The following is a 12,596-nucleotide window of genomic DNA, read 5'->3' on the forward strand; positions in this document are numbered from 1 at the left end:
ATGGCTGTGTGTTGAGTTATTTTGAGGGGACAGCAAATTTACACTGTTATACAAGCTGTACACTCACTACTTTACATTGTAACAAAGTGTCATTTCTTCAGTGTGGTCACATGAAAGGATATAATAAAATATTTACAAAAATGTGAGGGGTGTACTCACTTTCGTAAGATACTGTATGTATATTGGGGCAGTATCATTTGAACAGTAATCTCTTGAAGCCCATGTAACGCATCTGTGCAGCAGCAGAGCGTGGAGTTTAACACCCACATTCTGCACAAATGCGTCTATGGGTCTCTAGTCTCTAGTTCTGACCGTGATCTGGCACGATCATGACCCACTTAAAGGGATATGGGGCTGTTGTATCTGCCAAGGATTTGTAACTCTATACATCAAGTCCCATGATTTACAGCCCAGCCCTGCTGGCAGAGATAAAGACCCAGTTTTTCCCTCCCGCACTTAGGTCACACTTTTTTTTTTTAAGTCACATCCACAGGTTTTGTTCTTCCCCCAACCTGTGACTTGACATCGAACGAAAAGTTAAGTTAAGACCGATGAGCTTAACGTTCTATCACTCTGCTCTTTCCCCCTATCAACACATCCCTTGCAATCCTCAGACTGGGAGGCAGAGAAACAGCATTAGGAGAATGCTGTGCTGATTCATCTTCTGCCATTCTGAGCTCCAGATCGCCAGAGGCAGTTACAAAGTCAAATTTAAATTTTATTGTGCATTAAAAAGTACACCTAATGTTGTGTTAAAGGCTAAGTTCACCTTTGGTAACATGTTACACCCAAATTTAGGCCGTAGCATTCAACATGTTATTGTGCACCTTTCATTCTGCCCAAATGGGAGGTTCAGGTAGACAACTATAGTCTTGAGTGTCTGCAGGAGTCTGACATTGCACCCACAATCTGCTGAAGAGAGAGAAAATACAAATTTCACTTTTTTTTTTAACCCGCATATAAATGTGCATTTATATATATATATATATATATATATATATATATATATATATATATATTGCATATACATTTATATAATTATTTTTAATTTTTTTTATGAAGTTATCCTTTAATATATACAGAGCTGCTTTAATCTATGTATTTCACATCTGCCTGTAGTTCAGTTTTAAATACAGGCTCTGCACCTGTTAAAAAAAAAGGCTCTGCTTCCTTTGGACCTTGTTGTTCCTCTTAGCTCACTATAAGTTTACCAGAGTGAGCCTTTTTCTAAAGATGTGAATTACTCACAATGCTCCCATGCTCTTTGCCTAGGCTTTTTCTTAAAGGAGCTCTTTGAGTCTTTCAAAAATATGTACATTGTGCATGAGAGTGGTAAACATTTCCTTTTAGATGTAAGTTGAGGATCTTTGGAGCCCATTCACTCCCTGTAGCATTGCGCCTACACATGTTCCGTGCTTTATTGTGCATGGGCCATACTGTGCTCCTGAAGCCAATACATTCTGAATAGGCATCAATGCAGGAATTATTTCTCTTGCTTTATTAAATTATTTAAAGCTACACATACCAATGCTTATCATTCACAGTGGTGTTCTGTGGTGCAGGTGCATTCTGTGCTGGGATGCCGTTAAAACTGAAATGCACTGTAATGCATCGTGCTTGGCGTGCTACTATGCATTGAACCAGTTTCATTTACACCAAGTGTAGAGCTGTATTTAGACATCATGCTACCTTAGGGATGCTGGGATTATGACACATTTTTATATGTAGCACCCTCCTAGGTAGGTGCTAGGAAGACGGCTGTCTCTCCTCCTGTCAGCGCAAGTGAGCGTGTCCTGGGCGGTCGGCCTAGAGGACAAAGGTTGAGCTGGGCTGTAGAGAGGGATCCAGAGTGCTGTGGACCGAGTGGAGCTGCTGGGCAGAAGTTTTGGGGAAAACAGTATCGTGAGTACTTGGGACTGCATAGGGGTCTGCCTAGGAGAGGGGACCACTCCAGAAGGTCAAAGGGATCCAGGACCCAGCTAACCTGAGGAGAAGGATTACAGAAAGGGTTGCTGGTTTGGGCCCTGAAGTGTTTAGCAGCGCAGCAGCAGTACAAGTAGCTACCTCAGCAAGGAGTGCTCAGGGAGCTAAAGAAAGGACTTCTTTAAGTGAGAAAGCAGTCCAAGGTCAGTTTGGAGTTAACAGGCAGCAAGCCAGCGTTAACCAGCGTCAACCGGCGTTGACCGGCAACTAGTCAGATTCAAGTCAGCGCCAAGAAGCGTTTTCAGTTGTCCCTAGAAAATTGTGCATAGTTGAGCCAGAGGAGTACCCCACTCATTCCCTTCTCCCATCCAAGTTCTCAAATAAACCTAAAAACCCAAAGATACTGAACTGATCATTGTCTCAGCACTCACACTTGAAGGAATATTCACAAGGGTACTTTTGTTGCGCCCGTTGGCCCAGGGGGACCCATATACAGCGCAACGGCTGGGAATCCTGCTACATATACAAGCCATATTTTTAAGCATGTCAAGTGATGTCATGATTGTTAAAACTATAGAGAGAATAAGATATAGGAGAAAGCAGGTCTTTTTTTTTAATGGTACAGACCACCAAACAATGCAACAGAGAAATGGTTTCATGTTTCCTGAATTTAGGAGCATAACGATTCCCCTCCAAACACCAACATCCCCTATAGTTCTCTATTGGAGGAAGCACAGGGTCTGCTTTATAAATAGGACTTGAAAAAAAACACCTGGGGGGAGGGGTGAATTTCTTTAGGGGGGGGGCATTTCATCTGGGAGGGATTTTGGGGATGTGGAAGCAAAGACTTATGCTGAGAGAGGGATATAAGCAGGGAGGCAGATTTGTACTGGGAGGAGGGGGCATTTATGCTTAGGGGGTAAGCATGCAGATTAGTGCTCAGTGTTTATGTGGGAGAATTTTGCTGACACATAATTCTCATATATCTTGGGGGGGGGGCACAGTTTGGCATGTTCGCCCAGGGCTCTAGATTACCTAGTCCCGGCACTGAGACCACCAAATAATAAAACGGAGAGATGGTTTCATGGTTCCTACATTTTAAAAAGCTGGAAGATTCCCTTCCCATCCCTGGCACCCCCTTCCCTCTATAGTTTTCTTGATGACTTTAGCAATAAGACTCGGTTCACATTAGCGCGACTTGTCAGGCGACTTGTCAGCCTGACAAATCGCGCTCCCTCGCGGCCCATTGACCGCTACAGGACCCGTTCTAATAGGAGCGACACAAGTCGCTCCGACTTAGAAAAAGGGTCCTGTACTATTTCGGGGGGCGACCTCGGAGCGACTTGCATAGACTTCCATTATGTGAAGTCCCTGCAAGTCACTCCGAAGTCGTGGTGCATGGGACTGACAAGTCGCCTCCCGAAGTAGTAAGGAGTCGTGTCGCCCCAGTGTGAACCGACTCGTCCATAGGATGGAAAAAAAGTAAGGAAAGAGTCACAGTTTGTAAATTTGATGTCTGGTGCCCAGCTGGTGTGCTCTCCTTGGCTTCATTTAAACCTACACCAGAAGATTCATGATTTCAGGAGCTGTCCAGCACTGATCTCCTGCTATTATAAGTTCTGAAGGCTTCATTGTTTTCATTCTCTTTACACTTGTTAGCATAAAATAAAAGAGAATACACACACAGTTCAGCCACCGGAAGATACCAGCCTGGCACTCTAGGTATATGGGTTACTAACTTAAATCCATGAGGTTTGTCAGTGTACAGACATTAGCTATTATATTGATTGCAGCACATGTGCCTTTCAATACTAGGATTGGGTTTCAAGTGGAAAGATCAGCCCCATTCCCTATCAGTATTCTGTCCTAAAGTGATCCAGACCTAGGATCGCTAATTCGCTGTCCACTGATAAAGTGATCCTAAGGTTTATTACCCATGTGAAATGTAAGAGTTAAAAAGCTGCCACTGAGTTTTTCTTTCCATGAATGAGAATTCCCTGGTACAGCCACATTCCCCCTACCCAGAACACCATATGCCTATCCTCTTCTGGAATTTTTTAAATTACTTTCTCTGCTGGCTTGGCTCCTAGACCTCCTTGACCTCTCCCCTCCCTACATAACCATATTATGTAGCTGTGGGAGTGGGGAAGGGGAATACTATAGATTGTCACTTGGGGCTGCTGACATCACATCCAAGATGGTGGCATCAGCTGCAGTTCCAGGACTTTTGGATGTCCACACAAGGGAGGAATTTACAGGTAAATAACATACATAAAATACAATAAATCTTACCATACCTTCATCTGTTTTTCTACCCAGAAGGAAGGATGGAGCCATTTTTGTTCAGGCATCATGAGATCCCTGCTTATAGATGACATAATCATGAAAATTCTGGATAGTGAGCAATGAAAACCTGACATATTTCTAACCTCCAATTCTGCTTGTTAATCTATCCAAAATTTAAATAAATGTCTGTGCCTCAGTCAGGTGCTAATTTTGTACTGAATAAGTATATCTTTGCATTTGAAGGAAAGGAAGAGTATGCAGCATACTCATGGCAACAAATATGATTATCACAAGCTCCACCAGAACCTGGTGGGATCTGAGTTCCTACCAAAACCAACATCAATGTTTTTAACAGTTTTATAGAAAAATGGTTAAAGGAATTGAGGAGAGAATATGAAGTCTGTATTGAAGACCTCATTCAGTTGCCTGTCTGTATTGCTGATTTAGTTGCACTGACAAGGAACAAGGTATCTGGAGCTCTGACTTTAGTCTGACTTTCTGAATGCTTATTCTAGGTTGGGTCCTCAAAAAGCATTGAAAACCATAGATATCCAGGCAAGCAGCATTTTTTAAAGATTGTCTGCAGTGGCAGTCCATAGGTCTTTTAGAATGCGAGAATGCACAGCCCGAAGTCAGTATTGACAATGATGTCTCATGTCTACATTATCTCCTGCATAGGCATATTTTGGAGGTTGTGCAGCCGGCCAGAAGCCACAATGGGGGTCAGCTGCTGTTTGGCATAGACGGATATCTGTATATATTCACTGGAGATGGAGGAGAACTGGGTGATCCACATGGAGAATTTGGAAATGGACAGAACAAGTAAGTCACAGGAAATTATAAAGGACGTTTATAAAACATCTATACCATAAGTACAGCTTTTTCTATTTCTGCTGGAGAGTCATTGTCCTATTTGTCAGTAAATGAGCTTAGTCTTGCTGCAACAGGCTTGGAGGTTAGACAATCTTGTTTTAGAGGCCAACATGATAGCCTGGTGCTTGGCTACATAACTACAGTATGTAAGGATCCAGCACTGACATTGGGGGCAGGAAGCTCAGGGCACTTGCAGCTTACACAGGGGTAGTTTTTTTGCTGCCGGTGTTCTAAAATTTAGTCGGACCCATGAAAATTCCGGACCCTCGTCACTTCCAGTGATACTACGTCATAACCCAGCTGATGCGAGCCCAGGTGCGCATGCACACAAGGCATTTTCAAGGTCCGATAAAATTCTAAGACTTACGAACAGCTGAGTGAGAGGAGGAGGGGCTGAGGTGGGACGCACACACCGCTGCGGGATAATGTTACAACACCGCCGCGTCATCGAGCAAGGAACATGTTGCAGAGCTGACATAGAGGAGGCGGGAAGGAAGTGAATACTCATACTAAATAGTAATGATAAAAAAGAAATACTAAACATTTTTTATCATTACTATTTAGTATGAGTATTCACTTCCTTCCCGCCTCCTCTAAGTCCGCTCTGCAACATGTTTCTTGCTCGATGATGCGGCGTTGTTGTAACATTATCCCGCAGCGGTGTGTGCGTCCCACCTCAGCCCCTCCTCCTCTCACTCAGCTGTTCGTAAGTCTTAGAATTTCATCGGACCTTCAAAATGCCTTGTGCGCATGCACACCGGGGCTCGCAGCAGCTGGTGGTGACGGAAGTGACCGGAAGTGACGAGGGTCCGGAATTTTCACGGGTCCGACTAAATTTTAGAACACCGGCAGGTAGGCATGAGCCCAATAGCACACAGCTTTTATGGAAGACTCAGCTACTGTTGGGAGCACTGTTCTCATTGCTACTAAAGTACTGTACTTCAAGTGGAGTGACCTTATCTCTTCAGCTGCTTGCCTGTGGCACAGCCCTGGGATTCTTCCAGTCACTTCCCTGAGTTACTAGCACTGAGATCCCTTCAGCTGTTCACCTGGGTTATGAGACATACCGCAGACTTCACTGTGAGAGACACTGATGCAGAGGCTAAGCACAAATAGCTGTTTATGTATTGTACTTTTTTCTAAAATATTGGCCATTTTCTAGTATCTGTGGCTACAGCGCCTTATAAAGACTGTGTTGTACTGCCACATAGTGTCTTTTTTGAGTTGTAGAGACATTGCTATAATGAGCATCTGTTTGCACAGATTCATAATCTATTTAATCTTGTTCTGTACTATTTGCACACCCTTTTGCTATTTTGACGCTATTTGCATTTTAATCCAACTCTGCACCTGTTTAGGAAAGTTCAACTTAAAGCTACCCTCTGAAAATTCACTAGATTTCTGTACTTCTTACAAAAGTATAAGCTGCTGCTGAGGTCTCTTTTAAAATAAACCTGATGCTTTACTGCACATTTGGACACACCCTTCATGTACTGCAATGTGTGGTCCTGTTTGCCCAATATCTTGTTGATTGAGAACATGGAAAGGCTTGCCACATCCAAAGCAGAGGTGTTGGAAACTCTTCTTTTCCTGGGTTCCTCTCATGGCAGGATTTTTTCCATAAATGGCCATTGGACTAGGAATGGGATTGGGTCATAGAAGCTTCTCTAAGACTTTTACCAAATTTACAGGGAGGCAACCTGATCAAAAAACAAATATGTGTCTCTTCCACACTCCTCATCTCACATAATATCTTACCTTCTAATTCGTTCCAGAAGCTTTTTCTTTTTCTAGCTTTTAGATTTCAAAAGTCATATTTTTTTAGTTTTCTTATCCTGCATATATTTAAGAGTCCACTTTACAGCTAATTACAAAATATATGAATATGGAATTTTCCACATTGCTGACATTCCTTCCATGCTTTGAATCTGCTGTAGGAGTGCCCTGCTGGGTAAGGTTCTCCGGATAGATGTCGATGGGCAACATGCTCCAGGAAAAGCTTATGGAATTCCAAAAGACAATCCATTTGTGTCTGATCGTGGCGCCGCTCCGGAGGTCTATGCCTATGGGTGTCGTAACATGTGGCGGTGTTCTGTTGATCAAGGCGATCGGGTGACAAGGAAAGGAAGAGGGAGGATATTTTGTGGGGATGTTGGCCAAAGCAGATATGAAGAAATTGACATCATCGTCAAAGGGGGAAATTTTGGATGGAGGGCCAAAGAGGGCCCTGAATGTTTTGATCTCATGTTGTGCTTCAATTCTTCCTTACGTAAGTCCTGTCACTGGACCTGCTTTCAGCTTGCATATTTTTGTCTTCTGAATGTGTTCTGGATACGAAAGATGACATATAGAATTAACTCTTAAAAGGGTCAGTTCACCCAAAAGTGATATTTAATCAAAGATGGAGTCTGGTAGGATAAGTCAACTCCTTACATGTCTACGAAACTCCAACAGTGAGACCTCTCTGCTTTAATTACTGACTCTGTTCCTGTCCACCTGGGGTTTTGGATGTTCTCATCCAACTTCATGTGCCAAGCATCTTCTCCTAAATTCTTAATAGGGTAAAATAAATAAGCAGTCCAGAAGACATGGTGTGAGAAACTATTAGGTGGATTAACTCATTATTTACTCTAAAATGGAATATCAGTTTTGGGTGGACTGACCTTTCAAATACACTATATTGTCAAAAGTCAAGGACGCCTGCCTTTACACACACATGAACTTTAATGGCATACCAGTCTTAGTCCGTAGGGTTTAATATTGAGTTGACCCACTCAACTGCAGCCATAACAGCTTCAATTCTTCTGGGAAGGCTGTTCACAAGGTTTGGGAGTGTGCCTATGGGAATTTTTGACCGTTCTTCCAGAAGCGCATTTGTGAGGTCAGGCACTGATATTGGACGAGAAGGCCTGACTCGCAGTCTCTGCTCTAATTCATCCCAGAGGTATTTTTTTTATTTTGTGCAGGCCAATCAAGTTCCTCCACCCCAAACTCGCTAATCCATGTCTTTATGGATCTTGCTTTGTGCACTGCTGCACAGTCATGTTGGAACAGGAAGGGGCCATCCCCAAACTGTTCCCACAAAGCTGGGAACATGAAATTGTCCAAAATGTCTCTGTATGCTGACGTTTTAAGAGTTCCCTTCACTGGAACTAAGGGGCCAAGCCCAACCCCTGGAAAACAACCCCACACTATAATCCTCCCTCCACCAAATGATTTGGGACCAGTGCATAAAGCAAGGTCTATCTAATCCAAATCAGTGCCTGACCTCACAAATGCACTTCTGGAAGAATGGTCAAAGATTCCCATAGACACACGTCTAAACCTTGTGGACAGCCTTCCCAGAAGAGTTGAAGCTGTTATAGCTGCAAAGGGTGGGCCAACTCAATGCTGAACCCTGGAATGCCATTAAAGTTCATTTGCATTACCCGATCTGGCATAATCCGCATTATAAGGAAATACTGAAGTTAAAAGGCTTCAGGGAATGTGAAAGGTTGGGGGTCAGGTTTATTTCTCAGCTGTATACAGGTAATGTACCCAAATCCTATATGGATCTACAAAGGGGAATTTGCTCTTCCTAGGGGCCAATTCTACAGATATTTGCAGCTGAGACATACTCTTTACTCCCAGTCCTGCATATCCAGGCTCACTTTGATAGACCATTCCATAGTGAGAGATGTCCTACTGGCAAAGGACAAAAGCGGTATGGTTTCAGGGATCTATTCAATTTTACTCAATTACCCACAGAATGCTTCTACATTACCATGCAGGAAGGGATGGGAGAAGGATGTGGGTGCTATCGACAGAGACACCCGGGAGCTCTGCTTGGCCTCAGCACCTTTAGTCTCAGTCTTGGCTTCACAGAAGCTTTCACAACTCTTTTTGCTGCAAAGGTTGTGGAGTAGGGACACTCCTCTATGTCCAAAATGTTAGCAGGATCATGGGGACCTCCTCCATATGGAGACTCCCCAAGCCCATTCGATTTTAGGCAGAGGTTACAAGTACCATTTCACAGGTATACAACTTCCAGCTTTCTAGGGATCCCATTGTTTGTTTGTTGGGAGCCCTAGAAGAGGAGACACTAACTCCACCTGCACATGTGGTGGTCCTACACTTACTGTATATTGCTTGCAAACTGAAATAAATGGTTGGAACACATGAATACTATGCTTATTCATAAAAAAATAACCATACCAACATAGAAATGTCCCCAAAAAATGTATTCAATGTGGCAACCTTGGTTGGATGTTCCAGGCCTTGCACCTCATCAGCTGGTGCTGAATAGTTTACTTGAGCGCTGAAGTATTACAGGGAGATTTGTGACTAGTGAGAGCTAGGGATGATCGAACGGTTCGGGTCCACCATCAGTTCGGCCCAAACATTGGGTGTTCGAGGTTCGGCCGAATTTAGAACTTTTTGCCCAAAAAGTTCGGAATTCAGCAACCAGAACCGACCGAAATGCAATGCTTCAGGAAATGGGCTTTAAAAGCCCGTGATTGGACCAGAACCATTAGCAAAAGCCAATTGAGGGGGCAGGAGAATGCTAGGAATGTGATTGGAGTGACAAGGGGGTCCATAGACCAATCATTAGTGAATACGCCCCCCAGTATATAAGATCGCCCCCGCCAAATTCCTAGCATTCTTGTACGGGACATGGAAGAGAGTGGAATGCTGTTCTGTTCTAATGTGTTACAAAGTGTCATTTAGCTATTTTTAGTGTGAGGAAAGGGATATCTAGTGTAGTTAGAGTGCTCCTTTACACTTAAGTTAGCTTCAAAAATTTAGTTTCTGTAGGGAAAGTGTTAAGTGTAAGGGGACCGTAGTGTAGTGTAGGGTTAACTGACAGTGACTGCTATGGAAGGGTGACAAAACCCTTCCATAGCAGGGTGACCGCTATAGAGAAATGATCATTTCTCTGAGTTGCTTCGGGACAGGAATATGGCTTCTCACCAGCAAGCATTTTTCATGCTGCAGGGGTTGCCACTGCCAGTGCTTTTTTGAGGACATGTTTGATGTCAGACATGACATCTGAACATGTGTATAGGGGGTATATATACACATATATGTCTGTATATATACCCCTAGACATATATAGGTGTGATAGTAGCAGAAATATATGCTTGCGCTAATGAAATCATTTACAGTAATATATTTCTGCTACTATCACACCTATATATGGCTAGGTGTCTATATACATATAATTATGTGTGTATATATACCACTATACACAAGTTCAGATGTTTTGCCTGCCTCAAAAGAACCCAAAAAAATGCCAAAAAAACGCTAGCGTCAAAAAAAAAATGCCCAGGTGTGTTTTTGCTGGCATTTTTTGGGGGGTTTTGGAGGCAGGCAAAACATCTGAACTTGTGTATAGTGGTGTATATACACACATACATATATTTATATACACACCTAGACATATATAGGTGTGATAGTAGCAGAAATATATGCTTGCGCTAATGAAATCATTTACAGTAATATATTTCTGCTACTATCACACCTATATATGGCTAGGTGTCTATATACATATAATTATGTGTGTATATATACCACTATACACAAGTTCAGATGTTTTGCCTGCCTCAAAAGAACCCCAAAAAATGCCAAAAAAAAAACGCTAGCGTCAAAAAAAAAATGCCCAGGTGTGTTTTTGCTGGCATTTTTTGGGGGTTTTTGGAGGCAGGCAAAACATCAGAACTTGTGCACAGTACCACTGTACACAAGTTCAGATGTTTTTCCTGACTGCAAAGAACCCAAAAAAATGCCTGCTATTAAACCGGCAAGGTGTGAAAACCGAGAAGAGAAGCCAACCCCCTAAGCTGAAAGTGTTCTAATACAAACAATCTTTTTTTTTTTTAATGGTTCTGGACATGCTACAGAGCTGAAACTTCACATGTACACTTTTTAGACCCCCCAGATACGAAATCCAATGTAAAAATCAAAAAATCTCTTTTTTTTTTTTTAATTTTTCAATAATTGGCTTTTTTTATCAAAAATGACAATTTTAAGAACTTTTTTTGTGTGATTTTGTGTCTGAGAGGTCTAAAAGGTGTACCTGTGAAGTTTCAGCTCTGTAGCATGTCCAGAACCAGAAAAAAAAGATCATATAGGTGTAAAAGGAGGGTCCCACATCCCTGTTCTACTGAAAAATTATCTTTTTTTTTTTCATGGTTCTGGACATGCTACAGAGCTGAAACTTCACATGTACACTTTTTAGACCCCCCCCCCCAGATACTAAATCCAAAGTCAAAATAAAAAAATCTCTCTTTTTTTCAATAATTGGCTTTTTTATCAAAAATGACAATTTTTAAAAACTTTTTTTTGTGTGATTAATAGTTAATGGGGCATGACCCAGAACCCTAGGGACTTTTTAGGGGCATTTATTGGGTTTTAGGGCTTAAAAATTGTGTTTTTTGATTACCGAAGTTCGGGTCCCATTGATTTCAATGGGGTTCTGAAATCCGGGCCGAACTTTCGGGAAGTTCCGATGTTCTGGCCGAACCGAACTTTTCAAAAGTTCGATCATCCCTAGTGAGAGCTTATCCCTATGAAGACAATCTTTTCTTTCCTTTTTTTTTTTGTTTGTTCTTTTGCATTATACTTTTGATGTGACGTAATCCATATCTTGCTGTTGATTACGTTTGTACATCATTCAAGACTTGCATATATATATCTTAGTTGGTTTAATATTATTTTGCATATATTTTACCAACTGTATTTTTATTGAATATTGCATCTATTATGATGTACCTGTTGAAATTTTTGCATCAATTTTTTTTTTTTTCTTTCTGCAAAAAAACAAAGTTCATGTGCTTGTAAGTTCATGTGCTTGTAAAGGCAGGCATCCCAATACTTTTGACAATATATTGTATGTATACCTAGTATAACTTTAATCACTAACCAAACAAGGGGTTTATTTCTTAAGGCTGTGGGGTGGGGCTATGTAAATCTGTCAATGATAATGGCTAGATTGTATGAGAGCAGCACACCTGTTCCTGTGCCTGGTAAGGCTAATCAGTGTTGATAGGGGAATGCCACCCTGTGCAATATTGTATTGTTTCAGCGGGGGGCGCAGGGAATAATCCTTGTCGGCAGAAAACAATGGTTACTGCTAGCAGCTATAGGCGCTGGCAGTAACCGTATGTAGAAAGATCAGACATGCTGGTTGTACCCAAGTTGGTCGATTGATCAATGTGGGTACAATCAGCCTGCACATATATGGTTTTAATTTTGGCTGGTCACTGCTGAACAGGCCATGAGTCCAACTGTTTTTTGCTGGCTTAACATAGCAAGACCAAAAACACTTTCTTTTTTTTTTTACAAAACATATTTATTTTGTTAAAGCTGAACTTAAGCCACATATATGTAGCACCCTCCTAGATAGGTGCTGGGTAGGGAGTGTAATTTTCTCAGCCTGCTTATCAGGGGAGTAGCAGGTAAAAAATAGTTGCTCTGTCTGTTTATCAGGGAACAGGTTTTCTAGTTAGGCCTGTTGCATGTGTCCAGGGTGCGAT

General features: G+C 42.0%; 1 protein-coding gene across 1 annotated transcript in view; it reads left to right on the forward strand.

Annotated features, from left to right (window-relative positions):
* The window catches only part of HHIPL2 (HHIP like 2), a gene marked incomplete at both ends in the record, with an annotated part of 85,044 nt that overhangs the window by 37,186 nt on the left and 35,262 nt on the right, over positions 1 to 12,596 (forward strand). Inside the window, 2 exons of the mRNA XM_082250983.1 lie at positions 4,888 to 5,031; positions 7,020 to 7,351. Of these exons, the coding sequence (XP_082107109.1) occupies positions 4,888 to 5,031; positions 7,020 to 7,351 (476 nt within the window). The remainder of the gene's footprint in view (positions 1 to 4,887; positions 5,032 to 7,019; positions 7,352 to 12,596) is intronic.

Source organism: Pelophylax lessonae (assembly GCF_965119305.1).
Source record: "Pelophylax lessonae genome assembly, chromosome: 3".
Taxonomy (NCBI): domain Eukaryota; kingdom Metazoa; phylum Chordata; class Amphibia; order Anura; family Ranidae; genus Pelophylax; species Pelophylax lessonae.